The sequence below is a fragment of the Acinonyx jubatus genome, chromosome B1, assembly GCF_027475565.1.
Source record: "Acinonyx jubatus isolate Ajub_Pintada_27869175 chromosome B1, VMU_Ajub_asm_v1.0, whole genome shotgun sequence".
In the NCBI taxonomy this organism is placed as follows: Eukaryota; Metazoa; Chordata; class Mammalia; order Carnivora; family Felidae; genus Acinonyx; species Acinonyx jubatus.
The window spans coordinates 72,102,950-72,120,827 of record NC_069382.1 but is presented as its reverse complement, the minus strand read 5'-3'; the positions used below and the strand labels follow the sequence as shown (position 1 = coordinate 72,120,827).

Sequence of the window (17,878 nt, the reverse complement as noted above, 5' to 3'; positions counted from 1 at the left end):
AGATATATTTGAAAGTGCTTTGGGGGCACTTGGGTGGCTCAGTCAGTTGAGCGTCCAGCTTCGGTTCAGGTCATGATCTTGCGGTTTGTGAGTTCAAGCCCCGTGTCAGGCTCTGTGCTGACAGTTCAGAGCCTGGAGCCTGCTTTGGATTCTATGTCTTCCTCTCTCTCTGCCCCCCACCCTGCTCGTGTTCTGTCTCTCTCTCTCTCTAAAATAAATAGACATTAAAAAAAAAAAAAGAGCTTTGAAAATGTTTATGACTGAGCAAGAATAAGGTCTGTGCCTAAGCAGAACGTGCTAACAGCTTTGCTAACTGTAAAATAATCTTTATTACACTGGTAATAACTTGTGGGGAAATAAATGATTTCTATCTGACTTTGCCGAACACTCTAAGAAGTTTTGGGATTACGAAGCAATAACATTAGTTAATCTAGGCAGTTCAATTAAAGACATACAGAGAAAGAACAGAGGTTTTTAGATTCAGGGGGAAAATATTGGGAATAAGTTTTCTTACTTATACACTTGAGAACTCCTGAGGAAGAGAGGTGGAGATTTTGAAGTGGTAAGAACAAAGTCTTTTCAGGCGGCTGCAGAGCCTGGATCATCAGGGAGAGAGAAATATCCACATAGTCCGTAACCTGAATGGAAAATCAGACTCCATCCTCTCAAGTTCACTCCTGCTTCCTGATTAAGTTTGCCTGATATTGGAACGCTTAATGAGGATTAGGGATGTGGAATGCTGCTCGAGAAAGGTAAAATTCTCATTTCAAATCTCAGTTCTGCCACAATTTGCATGGCATTTCCTAGTGTGCGAAAGAGGAGCAAGAATGCTTCCTCTGCCTCAATTTGTGAAAATCAAATACAGTTATGAATATAAAATGTACTCTATGAATATTATTAAGGCAGCTTAATTTTTAAAAGGTAATTTGTTTCCCTTATGAACATTCTTCACTAGTTTCTGCGGCAAGGAAAAAAACCTAAGTCTTTGTTTTTCAATTACTTTGAGAGGTGGTGATGGAACCGAGCATGGTTAGAATTTGGATTCAAAATCCTTTGGAGCCCCACATCTTTCATGAGAAGAGTAGGGATGGGAAATAGGTGCTACAGTCAGTGCACCACCAGGGGCTGCCCCAGGATTTAAAACAAAAAATGTCCTTATCTGCTCCTCAGGCAAAATTTCCTATGTTGATCCAGATAGTGACTGGTGAGAGCTATTTTAATATAAAAGAGTATAGACTTGCTGGTGGAAGTGGACCCTGGAGATACAAATTGTTGAGGGAGGGGATAGGCACGAATTGGGGCTCCCAAGCATGGACAGGAACGGAGAAGTGGAATTTAAAGACGGTGTGCTTCTGGGTAACGCGAGGCTCTGAATGCCAAAGCTTCTGGATGATACTAGTTGGGTAACTGGCTACTGGGATTGCGAAATCTTCCTCTGTGCTTCGGGAATTCCCACGCGGGGGCCGCTACCAATCTCGGTTCTGTTTTCCCTCCCAGCGCCCTCGGCGGACTCGAGCCGCCTCGGGTGGGCCGCAACCTCAGTCGAGGTCACCTGAAGCAGCCCGGGGCCAAAGGCGGCCGCGACGGCGCGCGGCCCCACGGCCTCTCCTCCGCTGCGCGGCGGTGTGCTCAGCGACAGAAGGTTCCCGCACCCGGGGAGGACGCGCGCCCGCCGCGCGCACGTTTCCTTTCGCTCCCGGCCTCGGCACAGGCGCGTCGCATCCGGAGGCCGCCAGGAGACGCGGCCCGGGGCGGCTCCGCCATCTCCCGGGTACGTCGGGCCTTTCTTGCCGCGCCCGAGAGCGCGCTCTGCTGGCGTCCTCGCTCCGCAGCCCTCAGCCGGGGTGCGCCGGGGATCCCTGCTTCCCTCTCGGTTGCACACGGGGCGCTAGGACGCCGACGCTCCCGCGGCCCCAGCCTGCGCGCCACCCTCCACTCCGAGCCCTGACGACGAGGGTCAGGTAAGGGCTTTCAGACGGCACGCGTGCTTCCCGCTGGTGGTTTGTCTGCGCTCCTGGGTTACTGCAGGGACCTAACTTCCAAAGTTGGATTTCCATCACTGTGGCTGAGAAGTGGGAAAAGTTCAGGACTCAGGATTTGCCTGGGACTCTCGCTCACTAACCCCGAGCCCGGCTTCACGCGCCCTCCGTGTTCTTCCATCCTTAAAAGATCTGAGTTATGTCTCTGATGAGAAAATAATTTAGAGCATTTAAGCTTAGACGAGTTCTTTAAAGAATGCCCTGAAGTTCTCCTTCTAAGCTCTCCAAATTCTGGAAATGAGAACTTGTGTTTAGAACTTAGCCGCAAGACAGGATAGTGTTTTTACTGTTTTTGTTTGTTTTTTAGGGAGGGAGGGAGAGAGAGAGAGGGAGAGAAATTGATTGATTGTTCAAGTATAAACAAACAGCTCAGCTGGCTGAGATGATACTAATCTTGCAGAAGAATGTCCTGTTTGCAGTGTTACTAAGAACTTTACCAGAAAGCAAGTGATAGATAGGATGGCCTGACGTGAAAGTAAAGAGAAAAAAAAAAAAAAGAAAAAAAAGGAAATGGCAATCATCCTATTTTGACTTGTTCACCAGTATTTTAAGTTTCTTCCTCTTCTAAGCGGAGAACATTTGCATCTTTAAACTTTTTATGATGCTCTTATTTTACGAAAATTGTCACAAGTTTGCAGCATGTTTTATAAGTTTCTAAGCTATCAGTTAATTTTTTGTATTGTTTCCCTTAAGAATTTGGCTTGGTTGGTTAAATAGTAATTGAGCATGATTTTATGGTATAGGGCATTATGGTATAGGGTATAGGGTGTGACCTCCTTACAAAGATCTAGTAATAAATGTAAGTTGTATTTACTTATAAATAAGAGGCTTGCTTGTTAAAATTGTTTTCCTCCACAATAGCATTTAAAATTTACATTCCTTTTTCCTCATACCAAAAGCCATGCTTGAGTTTTTGAATGCTGTCTTCTTTCTTATCAATTATTAAATTTAAAAAAATGCAACCATAGTTTCTTGCTGCCTACTCTTAACGGGTTTATTTTCCATATTGCTGAAGAACATGTTTTTGGGTCCTTCTTTCAATGATGGAGTATAGATAAAGATTCTTTTTTGGTTTTTTAGGTTTTGAATGTCTGAAAATATGTATCTCACCTTTACTCTTAAATGATAATTTAAATGGGTACTGACAGATTGGCAGGTGTGTCTTCTCTGCCCTTTGAGGATATTATTCCATTGTTTTCAGGCTGGGTGAGGAATTTATACTCTTTAAGAAAATGCTTAGGCTTTATTATTACTTAATATCATTATTTACTAATTCAATACACAACTTACTGATTTATTATTTTATTGTTATTCTTTATCATTTTTAATTATTCTTTATTATTTTAAATTTTTATTCTTTTTTATTCTTTATTTTTTTTATTGGGGAATCGATATGCATTTATAATTTGGGAACTTATTTTTTTTATTCAATTCCCCCAAATTTTTATTCTGTCTTTCAATATTTTGATCCACACCAGTGTATGTGGCAGGCCTGGAGTTCTGATTTTTTAGAGGAGGTTTCTAGAAGGCTGGCTTCATCCAGGGCCAGAGGGCAGAGATTTCTGAGATCCTTATTCACATAAGGTATAGCCTTTTCCTTGCCCGTGGCTTAATGGAGAGTGTGCTTTCAATTCTCAACCGTGCCTGGGGCCCTGGGGCCCTTCTCCACTCCTGCTTTACTCAGCCATTATAGCCCTCACCCTGAAGTGGGTATCTGGTTGTGGTTTCTCTGGGGACAACAGGGCTTCAACTTCCTCTCAATTCTGCTTCTGCAGATATGCACAGCAGAAGTTGCTTCTAATGCCAGGCTTACTTGTCAGACTGCCATCTTTTCCTGGGTCTTGGACCAGTGATTCCTCACCACTCTGTCAATTTTCTGAATTCTTTGTTTTTTTTTTTAAGTTTACTTATTTATTTACTTATTTATTTAGAGAGTGAGGGAGAGGCAGAAAGAGAGAGGGAGAAGAATCCCAAGCAGGGATTCGCACTGCCAGCACAGAGCCTGATGTGGGGCTTGAACTCACGAACCCTGAGATTGTGACCTGAGCTGAAACTAAGAGACAGATGCTTAACCAACTGAGCCACCCAGGCACTCCAATTTTCTGAATTCTTTAAGCAGATGATTTTATGCTTTATGCAGACCCACAACTCTCATTAGATATGACTCCACTCGGTCTAACTTTAGCCATTGCTTTTCCCTTTCTCCATGTCTTACTCTGAGGAGCTCTCTGCCCCATGCTGTAATGTATAGAGGAAATGAGAGGAATAGAAGTGACTGTGATCTTCAGTGTCAAGTTGTTAATGGTAGTTTTAGCATCATCAGTAATTATTATTTGTTGAGAACCCACCATGCAATAGGTACCATATAATACTTGTATGAAATAGCCCAAGATCTCAGCTCGTATGAATTTTACATTTTAGAGACAAAAGGCTAGGACAAATTTAGAATAGATGTATTTGACCTTTAAATCTTAGGGGAAAACTAGTATAGATTTCTTAAGATTTGTGCTATTTATTACAAAATGGAAAAAAATCAAGTAAATTTTTGTTGCCCCATACAGTTATATTAAGATGATTTTTTTCAATAACTAATTAAGCAGAAAGACAATGGAATAAATACAGTACCAAACAGTAATCTCATCTCATCTTAACCACCATCAGTTTTAGAGGTGGGTACGATACTAGATCTTTATAGTTTAGTTTAGTCTTTATAGGCTAGCTTCCATTGCCGCTGTTTCTGCTCCTCTCATACTCATTATCTTGCTTCCTTTAGTACCTGCTTGTTTTTTATTGTGTACTGGACATTCAACTTGAAACACTGTAGAAAGAAACTTGAGGCCTAGGATAACGTTACTGTCTTCTGGAGAAAATTCTCCTTTGCTTGTGCAGGTACCTGTGAGCACTAGCTATTCCAGAAATCGTCTTAATCCATTTTCAGAGACTAAGAATGTCTGAGCCATCCAGATAAATCAGAGCTGTGCTACAATCTACGTGAGGACTTGGTTTCCTCTACTTCAGCCTTACCTTTCCATCCATGATTGGCCTAGACCTTCACCTTTAACTCCCTGCCCTTCAAGCCTGTTAGAAGTGCTATGCAGCCTATCATATGCTTACTGTGTTCAAGGTGATGAAAGACAAGATTCAAAATTTTGGCAGAGAGCTGGAAACTACAAAAAATGACATAGCAGATGGGGAAAAGAATCTAACAGAAATTAAATAAATGAAAATAGCAATAACCAAACATTTAAAAGCAGTGGATGGATTTAATGGTAGATTAAACACAGCTGAAGAAAGAAGAATAAGCTAGAAAATAGATTAGAAGAAAATTTCGAGACTGAAACTTGAAGAGGCAAAATATGGAAAGAACAGCAGAGGAAAAGCCATGGAAAATATAGCTAACGTAGTGCTTAGATGAAAATTTATGGTCTTAAATGAATATATTAGAATGAAGAATGACTGAAAATTAATGAGTAAGCATCTACCTTAAGAAATTAGAGGGGCGCTGTAGCTCCGTCGGTTAAGTGTCCGACTTAGGCTCAGGTCATGAACTCACAGTTCATGGGTTCCAGCCCCGCATCAGGCTCTGTGCTGACAGCTCAGAGCCTGGAGCCTGCTTCGGATTCTGGTGTCTCCCTCTCTCTCTCTGCCCCTCCCTGGCTCGTACTCTGTCTCTCTCTGTCTCTCAGAAATGAATAAACATTAAAAAAAAAATTAAAAAAAAAAAAAGAAATTAGAATAAGAAAAATAAAATAAAATCTAGAGAAAGCAGAAGGAAGGAAATAGTATTAGAAGAATAGAAATTAGTGAAATAGAAAAGAAATAGAGGATCTATAAACTGAGAAGCTGGTTTTTGAAAACGTTTGTAAAGAATGATAAACCACAGACAGGACAATAAAAAAAGCTGGCACCAATTACTCATCTAAGGAATGAAATAGGGAACCTCACTATAGGTCTTACAAACATTAAAATAGTAAGAGGATGATATAAGTAGCTGTGTCCATATATTTGCATAATTAAACGAAAACAACAAATTCCTTGAAAAACACAACTTATCAAAGCTGAAAGATGAATAAAAAGAAAATCTGGATAGTTCTGTAGCTGTTAAGCATATTTAATATATTTCACAAAAACAAGAAAAATGTACAAATAATAACAAAAACTGCAGTCTTAGAAGGTGGCATTGGTGAAAGGAGAGGAAAGGAAATGTGTAGGGTGATTTTACTTCTGAATATAGTTGCAAAAATTCTAAGGAAATATTAGTAAATAAATATATCCAGTAAAATATAAAAAGGGTAATATATCCAGACTAACTTGGATTTCTTCTAAAACTGCAACATTATCTTAACACTAAATCAATTAATGTAATCACCAGTATTAACATGGTAAAGGAGGTAATTCATGTTATTATCTCAGTAGATACAGGAAGAGAAAAAAGTATTTGATAAGATTCAACATTCAGTAATCAAGAAAACAAGGTAAAGGTATAATGATTGGAAAAAAGAAAAAACAGTATTATATCTGAGTGATGTGATTGTGTACATAGAAGATAAAAATCTACAAACTGGAATTACTAAATCAATTTAGCAGGGTTAATTAGTGCATGGTAAATACATAAAATTTAGTTGAAATAAATATATACCACATATAAGTATGTATTATTGTTTTTAAAGCTTAGAAGATCTCAAATGCCTGGGAATAAATATCACAAAATATGCTCAAGACCTCTGTGCAGAAAACCGTAAGATATTATTGTATAAATTAAAGAAAAACCTAAATAAATGGAAAGATGTATGGATTGAAAGATTCATTATTGTAACAATGTCAGTAATTCCCAAATTGACCTACAGATTCATAGTATTGCCATTTAAAATAAACAAGTTTTGTTTTTGAAACGGATAAGATGATTCTGTAATTTATAAGAATATGCAAAATGCCAAGATTAACCAAGCCTCATTTGAAGAAAAACAATAAGCAGGAAGGGCTTGCGCCCCACCCCACCTCCCTCCAGGATATTAAGTTATGTTATATACTTAATGTAGTGATACCAGTACAAGGATAAGACAAACAGACATTGGATCAGAATAGAGAACACTGAAACACACTCACCCCTATGAGGACATGCGATTGTTGACAAAAGTAATATTGTTGACTGTCTCCCCAAAGTGATCTTTTTTTTTTAAATTAAATTTTTTTTTTCAACGTTTATTTATTTTTGGGACAGAGAGAGACAGAGCATGAACGGGGGAGGGGCAGAGAGAGAGGGAGACACAGAATCGGAAACAGGCTCCAGGCTCAGAGCCATCAGCCCAGAGCCTGACGCGGGGCTTGAACCCACGGACCGTGAGATCGTGATCTGGCTGAAGTCGGACGCTTAACCGACTGCGCCACCCAGGCGCCCCGAAAGTGATCTTTTTAAAAATGGTGCTGGGTCAATTGAATATCCATTTTGGAAATGATATTTCCATTTGGATATCTGCTACCTCAAATATTAATCCCATGTGGTTTATAGGCCTATGAAAGGCAAAGCAATAAAGATTTAGCAATAAAGATTTAGAGAGTATCTTCATGATAATGTAAAAAATATTTTTTAAACAGGACACAAAAATTACTACAAAGAAACAGAACAGAAAATTTAAGAACATCTGCTTATCAGAAGATTCCACCAAGCAAGAAGAAAAGCAGCAGAGTGGAAGAAGATACAGGCATACTTTGTTTTATTGCACTTGGCTTTGTTGCACTTTGTAGATAGTGTGTTTTTTACAAATGTGTCTTGTAACCCTGCATTGAGCAAGTCTGTCGCTGCCATTTTTCCAACAGCATTTGCTCACTTTGTGTCTCTGTGGTACATTTTGGTAATTCTGGCAATATTATATTCAATATTGTTATTATATTCATTATGTTGATCTGTGCTCAGTGATTATGACTCACTGAAATCTCAGATGATGGCTAGCATTCTTCAACAATGAGCATTTAAAAATTTGTTACTATTTTTTTATGCTTATTTATTTTTGAGAGAGAGAGAAACACAAACACAGTGCAAGTGGGGGAGGGCAGAGAGAGAGAGAGGGAGACACAGAATCCGAAGCAGGCTCCAGGCTCTGAACTGTCAGCATAGAGCCCTACGCAGGGTTCGAACACACGAACTGTGAGATCATGACCTGAGCCAAAGTCGAACACTTAATTGACTGAGCCACCCTGGTGCCCCTAGCAATAAGCATTTTTAAATGAGGTATGTACTTTTTTTTTTTTTTTTTTAGACCTTGCATACTTAACAGACTACTGTGTAGTGTGAACATAGCTTTTATATGCACTGGGAAACTAGAGAATTCACTTCAATGGCTGCATTGTGATAGTCACTTTATTATGGCAGAACTTCACCTGCAGTATCTCTGAGGAATGCTTGTATTTGTAACATATGTATCTTCCTTCCATTTCCAGAGTATATATCTTTATTTATATATAATTTAATATTTATAATAATTATTATAATAGTGACAATCCAATAGAAAACAGTAGGCCAAAAACTGAAATAGGCACATTACAAATGAGGATTCCAAATGATCATATGCAAAGGTGTTCAGGTTCATTATTAGTCCAGGAAATGAAATTTAGACTCGGATGAGATTACACCGCTTACCAGAATAGCTGAAGTTAAAAAGACTGGCAGTGCAAAGTGGTGGCAAGAGAGAGGGCAGTTGGAACTGTCATATGGTGCTGATGGGCATGCAAATTATGGGTTATCCATATTATGAAATGCTGTGATCCATTGGGAAAAAATCAGAAACGTCTGTATATATGGATGGAAAAAGATGTCAAGCCATATTGTAAGGTGAGAAGTGAAAATCCAGAATAAGTATGCATGGTATGGCCCCATTTATCTAAAAGAGACAGGAGGGGATGCTGAGCAGTTGCACTGGTGTGGCCGTAAAAAATCTGGCAGCAACAGCTATTAAATTTCCCAGCCAAGTGTGTATTAACATTATTTATATTTTAATTCTCTGTACCTATAAATTATATACGCCTAGGGCCTTCGTAATCTCTCAGATTCTGTGCATGTGGGAAATTAGTTTTACCCACAAAAAGTTTTCTTCTTGGGGTTAGATTTTTAAAATTGTTTTGTAGAGCTAATGTAGTGAGCAGAGGAGTACAGACAAAAGGAACGAGAGAGCTGAATAGAGCCAAAGAGGGATATAGGACCCAGGAGGTGGGCAGAAAGACAGTGCTGGCTTCACGGTTGTAAACTAGCAGTGGGAGAGAGTGTGCAGACAGCTTTACTCCCCCCCACATCCAGACTGGAGCACTACTTTCTGCAGTTACTTTTCTGCAAGGAAGAGAAGGTTCCGATGGTCTGATTGTCCCTCAGCCCAGCAAACCGCCTCGCTCTGCCTGGGGTCCCCAGCATCCCTCCTGTCTGCTAGGAGTAGGTGAAGCATGGGAGCACAGGACCTTTTTCTTTCGGTGAAAGACCATGCTACCCGCTGGAGCTGCAGTCAGTGAACCCTGTTCCAGTGAGAGCTGCAGGCGGGCTCTGTGAGATCTCTAACTCCCAGCGGGCATTGAGGCAGGGAAGAGGCATGCTTAATACAAGAAGGCTTGAAGTGCGTGAGTAGGTGATTGTAAATCCATAGGGTTAATTAAGCCTCGCTCGTGTTAAACCTGCTTGCTTGTTCATTCCTCCATTCATTCATTGACTCATTCTTTCAGCTCAGGCATAGTGAGTCTTGCTCTGTACTCCCAGATGGTATTGGATCTTGAGGTCATGGCACAGTGGCAGAATGTCTGTGTTGGTGTTGCTGGATGTGGCAGCAACATATCCCCATTCATACATTCCATTTGCCGCTCTGTTATTTCCAGGTAGCTCTGTGTGTGCGTGCGCATGTGCCTTATACCTTACAAAACATTTCTCAAGAACTGGAATCATGATATACTGTCAAACACAGTCACTCATTTGAACCTCTTTTATTTGTAGGTTGAATTACTGGACTGGACAATGTCACATGTTTTGTGGACAGTATGGGTCTTGGGGGCTGTAACCAGCCTCTCCAAGGAAGTGGCCCCTCATCAGACTTCTCTGTCCTGTGACTCCACGGGCATCTGCGAGGGCCACTCCAGATCTTTAAACTCCATCCCTTCAGGACTCACGGCGGCTGTGAGAAGCCTTGACCTCTCCAACAATGAGATCACCTACATTGGCAACAGTGACCTGCAGGGCTGTGTGAACCTCAGGGCTCTGAGGCTGGAGTCTAATGAAATTAACACGATAGAGGAAGATTCTTTTTTTTCCCTGGGGAGTCTCGAACATTTGGACTTATCCTATAATCACATATCTAATTTATCATCCTCGTGGTTCAGGCCCCTTTCTTCCTTGAAGTTCTTAAACTTGCTGGGAAATCCTTACAAATCACTTGGGCAAACACCTCTTTTTTCTCAGCTCACAACTTTGCGAATTCTGAAAGTGGGAAATATTTACAGTTTCACTGCGATTCAGGAAAAGGATTTTGCTGGGCTGACTTTTCTTGAGGAACTTGAGATTGATGCTTCAAATCTCCAGAAGTATGAGCCAGAGAGTTTGAAGTCCATTCAGAACATCAGCCATCTGGCCCTTCGTATGAAACAGCCTGATTTGCTGCTGGCGATTTTTGTAGATCTTTTAAGTTCTGTGGAACATTTGGAACTGAGAGATACTCATTTGAACACTTTACATTTTTCAAAAGCATCCATCAATGAAACAAATACGTCGATTAAAAAGTGGACGTTTAGAAACGTGAAAATCACTGATGGAAGTTTTAGCGAACTTGTAAAACTGTTGAATTACGTTTCTGGAGTGTTAGAAGTAGAGTTTGAGGACTGTACTCTCCATGGGCTTGGCGACTTTGACGTATCTGACATGGGCAAAATTGGAAGTGTAGGTGGGATAGAGACATTAACAGTACGGAGGTTGGTCATTCCATACTTCTACTCGTTTCGTGATCTGAGTAGTGTGTATTCACTTACAGAAAGAGTTAAAAGGGTCACAGTAGAAAGCAGTAAGGTGTTTCTGGTTCCTTGTTTACTTTCACAACATTTAAAATCATTAGAATATTTGGATCTCAGTGACAATTTAATGGTTGAAGAATACTTGAGAAATGCAGCCTGTGAGCATGCCTGGCCCCTCCTACAAACCTTAATTTTAAGGCAAAATCGTTTGAAATCATTAGAAAAAACCGGAGAAACTTTGCTTACTCTGAAAAACTTGATTAACCTTGATATTAGTAAGAACAGTTATCTTTCTATGCCTGAAACTTGTCAGTGGCCAGAAAAGTTGAAATATTTGAACTTATCCAACACCAGAATATACAGCTTAACCCGATGCATCCCCTGGACACTGGAAATTTTAGATATTAGCAATAACAATCTCGATTCATTTTCTCTGACTTTGCCACAACTCAAAGAACTTTATATTTCCAGAAATAAGTTGAAGACTCTACCAGATGCCTCCTTCTTACCCACGTTACAGGTCATGAGAATCAGCAGAAATGCAATAAACACTTTCTCTAAGGAGCAACTTGATTCTTTTCAAAGACTGACGACTTTGGAAGCTGGTGGCAACAATTTCATTTGCTCCTGTGAATTCCTGTCTTTCACGCGGGAGCAGCAAGCACTGGCCCAGATCCTGACCGACTGGCCACACAATTACCTGTGTGACTCTCCATTCTATGTGCGGGGCCAGCGGGTTCAGGACACCCATCTCCCAGCTTCTGAATGCCACAGGGCAGCTCTGGTGTCTGTCGTGTGCTGTGTCCTTTTCTTGTTGATCCTGCTCACGGGGGTTCTGTGCCACCGTTTCCACGGGCTGTGGTACCTGAAAATGATGTGGGCTTGGCTCCAGGCCAAAAGGAAGCCCAGGAAAGCTCCCCAGCGGGACCTCTGTTATGACGCCTTTGTGTCTTACAGCGAGCGGGATTCCCACTGGGTGGAGAACCTTATGGTCCAGGAGCTGGAGCACTTCGACCCTCCCTTCAAGTTGTGTCTTCACAAGCGGGACTTCATTCCCGGCAAATGGATTATCGACAACATCATCGACTCCATCGAGAAGAGCCACAAAACCATCTTTGTGCTTTCTGAAAACTTTGTGAAGAGTGAGTGGTGCAAGTACGAGCTGGACTTCTCCCACTTCCGTCTGTTTGATGAGAACAACGATGCTGTCATTCTCATTCTTCTGGAGCCCATTGAGAAAAAGGCCATCCCCCAGCGTTTCTGTAAGCTGCGGAAGATAATGAACACCAAGACCTACCTGGAGTGGCCCACAGACGAAACTCAGCTGGAGGGGTTTTGGTTAAACTTGAGAACTGCAATAAAGTCCTAGGTTCCTTCATTAAAGGCCAGTCTTGGTCTGGTGGTGGTCTTTATATCACTAGTTGTAGCTGAGTCCATTCTGACAGTTATAGGTGGACCACATAAATGCACTGTCATTTGAAGGCTTGCTTACTAAAACCACTAAAACTGTTCATATTTTGTCTAGAGTGCTGGTTGTTTTAAATGTTTTATTATTATTTGGGGGGGGGGGGTGGGGAGGGCTGGGAGAGAGGGAGAGAGGATCCCAAGCAGGCTCTGTCAGCACAGAGCCCAATGTGGGGCTCAAACTCACGAACTGTGAGATCATGACCTGAGCTGAAATCAAGACTCGGACGCTTAACTGACTGAGCTGCCCAGGTGCCTCTAGAGTGCTGTTTTATAAAAACTACCAGATTAAAAATTAAATGCTCTTGGCTTTTTATTAATCCTATGAGATGATCATGATCTGAGTCCATTATCGACATCTGAATTATCTGTAGCAATTGGTTTAGTTCATTAGGAAATAGCACGAAGGAACAGATTTCCCATGAATGTGTTGGTCAGTTTTCTGCAAGGATACTCATGCATGTCTGCAGATGGCATTCTCTACCCCACTTAGCTGTTTCCTCACTGTGTGACTGCTCTCAAGAACAAGAAGGCAAAAGGTTGGTGCACTCAGCCAAACTTGTTGCTGTTCCTAGAAAGAAGTGCCTTGAGTCCGCGTTAAACTTTACAGTATGCAAAGTACCTAGATGGTGTATTTTCACATGAACTGGGCCTGTCTTTCTGGGTGTTTGATAGGTTTCTCCAGTCATAGTTACTTGAGAAAGTATATATAACACAATATACAGTAAATTGTGGCTTCCCATGAAAATGAAACTAATGAAGTACAGTTGACCTAGAACAAGGCAGGGCTTAGGGGCAGTGATGTACCCCCTCCCTCTGCACACTCAAACATCTGTGTGTGTAACTTTTGACTTCCCAAACCTTAACTACTAGTCGTCTACTGTTGACTGGAAGCCTTACTGATAACATAAGCAGCCAATTAACACACATATTGTATGTTATATATATTATTGTATGTGGTATTCTTACACTAAAGTCAGCCAGAGAAAAGAACATCTTATTAAGAAAACCATACATCTGAGCATAAGTAGACCCATGCAGTTTTAACCTGTGTTGTTCAAGGGTCAAGTGTGAATGAAATACTTAGTTTAGAAGACCACGAAGGAAGCCTCCCACATCCCTGACTCTAATCTTCCTTCAGCCTTTACCTCTGGGTGAAGTTCTGATTAGTGTCTAGTTACTCTGGCTCTCGGTCCCTGCCTTCTCATCCATTTCTCCTGCAGCATCTTGCTTTTTTCTTCTGAAAAAGTCTTGTTTCTGATTCTAAAAAAGGCTCTCTTTTCCTCTGAACATTTACAAAAGCACGTGTGAAGTAAGTAGATCTTTAAACAAGTATATGCCTAGCAATTCCTCAGTGTGACTCAAAAAATATTTGATACACAATAATTTAAAAGATATATACTACTTCCATATGTTAATTTTTATAAGCTAGAGTTAATACTACATTGCATTTAATGCAATGAAATAAATTAAGCTAAGAACTATTTGCTGATTCGACACAAATTTCTTAACTTGGGAACCACATGTGAAAGGAAGCTAACCTCCTCTGACCTGCTCAGTTCTTTTTTTTTTTTTTTTTTTAATGTTTATTTATTTTGAGAGAAGGTGAGCACGGGAGGGGCAGAGAGAGAGGGCGAGAAAGAGAATCCCAAGCAGGCTCTGCACTGTCCGCACAGAGCCCTATGTGGGGCTCTGACTCACAAACTGTGAAATCATGACCTGAATAGAAATGACCGAGTAGAAATGACCTGACCTGCTTAGTTCTCAGCCAGGACTGGGTTCATGTGCTTCATTGAGCTCTGGAGTCAGAAAAACCTGGGTCAGTAGATGCGTATCTTTGGGCAAGTCACTTAACCTGTCCCCAAATATTCTCCTGCCCTTAGAATAGGAACAGTAATATCTACATCAGAGGGTATGATGTAGGTCTGAATGTACAGCAGGGTAAGTAAACCAATGAGTGCATGCCCCTTGGTTCCCACTCCCTCTGGAGGGGTGAGGGGGGCAAGAGGACCAAACCTCTGAGAACGGGAACCATGGAAGTTTGCGTGGGGTAATAGGGATGCCGGTAGTGGATGTTAGCTATTATTTTTTTCCCCAAGAAGTGATTCATCTTACAGATTATAGTTTATAAATGTATATTTTTCTCTTATGGGTACTAGCAGTGATACAAGGGACACTGTTTGTTTTTCTTTTGTTTTGTTTTTGTAGAAAAATATCCCAGAGAAATAAATTCATGAAGTGCATAGCAGATTTTAGGCTATGTGTTTCTTCTTCACAGTGTTTCTTCTCTCTCATAACAACTCCTGGGAAGTATGAAGGAGGAAACAGTAGCTAGTCTAAGAAAAAAATGGACAAATTCAGGAGAAGGAAACTTGAGATGCTACGGAAACCAAAGGCAATTATGGACTATTTACTTTACTTCTCTATGTCCTCCATTAAGTACAATGTTAATTATCATGAGAACCAGATAAATTTAACATGGACTTGGTCTGTAGATTTAATTTCAGTAATTTAAACAGCAATAGAAATAGCTCCATGGTTAATTGCTAGATTTGAAGTAATATAAAAATAATCTTTATTTTTCTCATTGCAAATGTTAAACATGTTCACTGTAGAAATTTTGGACACGAGGTAAGAGCATAGAAAGAACGAATCCACTCTTCCCCCTTCACCTTGGGATGACCACTGGTAACTGTGTAGTGTATAGCTCTCCATAATTTTTTCAACGTATATATACATATTCAAAAAATTGGGATGAGGTTTTCAATGCCTAAACTATGAAGGGAATGGCATCTTTATTGTTTTGTGTGAGCTTGTTTAGTGATTATCCAACATTTCTGAACTCTGAGGGTCATTTAGAATTCTATGCAGACACATACGGTTTACTCTCCCCGAGTTGCAAAGGGTTCTAAAGGCTATCCTCCTGCAGCTGTTCATAAAAGATAAATGGGAAATGCATCAGAGGTCAATTTAAGGGCTCCTTTTATAGAAGAAAACACTTTAAGGTAGTGCTTTATCCAACAGTGACGTGTTTTTATTTGTCAATAGACTATAAGCTCAGGAATCTTGTTTTCTCTCCTTAATCGTTGCCCATGCCTGGTATGGAATAAGCATTGAATTAATGAAATATTTGCTGAATAGGGAAATAAATCAGAGTTCAATCTAATAATCTGGATGGTGAGTCAATCATAATACTGAAGCATTGGGAAGTTTCAAGAAGGAAAATTACCAACAGGTAGAAAAAATCTGAGTGTGAGTTTTTTCATTATGGTTGTGATAGAACTTTGAATAGCATTAAGAACATGGCCTATGTTTTTGACAGTAGGTGTGTTTCCTTCTACTTCATACAAGTATAATGTCTTCAAGTGTGCAGAGTAGATGTCTGATATGTGTGTGGTGGTCGCTGTTCAACCACTCACCAGCAATTTAAAACAAATTAATTTGGGGAGTCTATCGTTCTTGAGTTAATTCTTTTGGACAGTTCTTTCCTATTCCATTAATTTTACCCCCTCCTGCTGGATTAATTCATTCTTTCAGCAAATAATTACTGAGTGCCTATTATATCCAGCCAGTGCTCCAAGTGCTGGAGATACAACAGGGAACTAAATAGATAAAATTCTCTGCCTTCCTGGAAGGGGAGACAAACAATAACAAACAAATGTATGGTATGATTTCAGGTGTTGATAAGTGCTATGAAGAAAATAAAAGCAGAGTACAGCAACAGTGATGGTGTGTGCGCGTGTGTGTGTGCATGCGTGCATGTGAACAGAGTGGCACAAAAGAAGAGAGTGGTTTTCCTCCACTTTAATGCAACCCTTGGATGGGTCAAGTGCACTTGGCAGGCCCAGGAAACGCAGTGCAGCTCAGGCCCTTTGAATGGGCTGGGCTGTGGCACCTAGTGCTAGACATTTTGGGAATAATGCCCTCTACACAGAGGCCTTTATGATGCCAAAGCTGCAGTAATCTCCTTGAACTGTAGATTACTTAACAACTCTGCCTACGTCCTTGAAGATGTTGAACTGGTTAGAAGATACCAGTTGTAACTAAATGTTGTATGTAAGAAGTACATTATTAGCCAAATTAGAGGTAGGATGTCCATGGCAGGTGCTAACAAATGGGCTGCATGCATCAATTAGAAAAATGATCACAAGGGGAAAGATGCAAAGTGTGCTCTATTTGTTTATTCTGTTGTTCATGTTAAAACCAAACACAAACAGAGGCCAGACTTGAAAACTCCTTAAGTGGACAAAACCAGGTTAGTCATACAAGCAAAGCTTAATTTAGCTTACTTTGCAGGACAAGCAAAGCTAACTTGACCGAGATCACTTCTTGCTTACACCTCTGAAAATCATAAGCAAAACTTAAATTGTTCTCCCCAAATTGAGATGAGGTGATCACTAACCAATTCCCTTTCATTTAAGAAAATTCCCATATTGTAACCAATCACCATGAAGAATAAACAGTCACTGCCTCCACACTATATAAGCTGCTTTATAACATATAGCTCTGAGCCTCATTCTGTGTTTTAGTCTGAGTGCTCCTGGTTTGCAAACTATCTTTTAGATGTGTGCACAATAAATTTTTACTAATTGCTACTTCACAGATTCATTGGTTTCACTTTTGGTTTTTTTCTGAACTTTTGACATTCAGCTTCTCTCTAAATTCTTTCCACATAGACAGACTGCTTAGGTAAGGCTCAGTTCTCTAAACTCTTGGGATCACCTCTGAAATTAAAAAAAAGAATATCGATATTAAGTGTAGGATCAAGGATTTAAAAATATTTCAACGTGCAACACATTGCTTCTGGAGTAAGTCTGCTGTACTATTCCAGCCCTAGTGAATAATTAATGCCTTGAACTATTCCAATCACCACGGGTTGCCAGGCCACCAAATAACGAAGCCAATCCAGGATTTGTCCATATAAAAAGTGTGTGCGCTCCCAGCTAAATCTCAGTTAAGGAGGTTGCTCTATATACAGTCAAGTAGCACAAATATTCATGAATATCATTTGCAAATGTAATCAACAATGCAATGAGTATTTCCTTTCCTCTTAATTCTGTATGCTCATTTAAAAGCCCCTTATGTGATTTTTATAGCATTTGATTATCATTGTTATTTACATTACACCAAATTTCCAACAATAAAACAGATTACAATAAAATCTCAAACTATAAAACAACAAAAGGCAAGGGTCATATACTAACAGAGAAAGGAAGAGGAAGATGACGACACTGGAAACCAAGGATCATGGAAACTTCCTTAAGTGAGCCAAAACAGCCTTCAGCACTGTATTGAAAAGAAAACCATCACAGATAAGATATGCTTTTTCCGGTTTCTTTGATAAATTGTGCTAAGGGGATGTAATTAACACATAATATCTCTAATAGCAATGTTACATA

The 17,878-nt window shown here is 40.2% G+C and overlaps 2 protein-coding genes across 4 annotated transcripts in view; one reads left to right on the top strand and one right to left on the bottom strand.

The window, feature by feature from the left end:
* The first annotated feature begins 1,303 nt into the window (after window positions 1–1,303).
* Window positions 1,304–12,804, top strand: TLR2 (toll like receptor 2). 2 transcript variants are annotated; one of them, XM_053216848.1, is made up of 3 exons: window positions 1,304–1,961; window positions 7,635–8,268; window positions 10,009–12,804. In XM_053216848.1, exon 3 carries the CDS (start codon window positions 10,030–10,032, stop codon window positions 12,382–12,384), a length of 2,355 nt encoding a protein of 784 aa, XP_053072823.1. In that variant the 5' UTR covers window positions 1,304–1,961; window positions 7,635–8,268; window positions 10,009–10,029; the 3' UTR covers window positions 12,385–12,804. The 2 variants fall into 2 exon arrangements, with proteins under 2 accessions (XP_053072823.1, XP_014936139.1); XM_015080653.3 differs by lacking the exon at window positions 7,635–8,268.
* RNF175 (ring finger protein 175) overlaps window positions 12,580–17,878 on the bottom strand; it is a 51,296-nt gene continuing 45,997 nt past the window's right edge. For both annotated transcript variants that reach the window (XM_027067635.2, XM_027067641.2), the window contains one exon: window positions 12,580–17,422. In XM_027067635.2, the coding sequence (XP_026923436.2) occupies window positions 17,302–17,422 (121 nt within the window). In that variant the 3' untranslated portion in view covers window positions 12,580–17,301. The remainder of the gene's footprint in view (window positions 17,423–17,878) is intronic.

Bases quoted from the DNA above. Each gene is read 5' to 3' on its own strand.
- TLR2 (XM_015080653.3), top strand. From the start codon at position 10,030: ATGTCACATGTTTTGTGGACAGTATGGGTCTTGGGGGCTGTAACCAGC.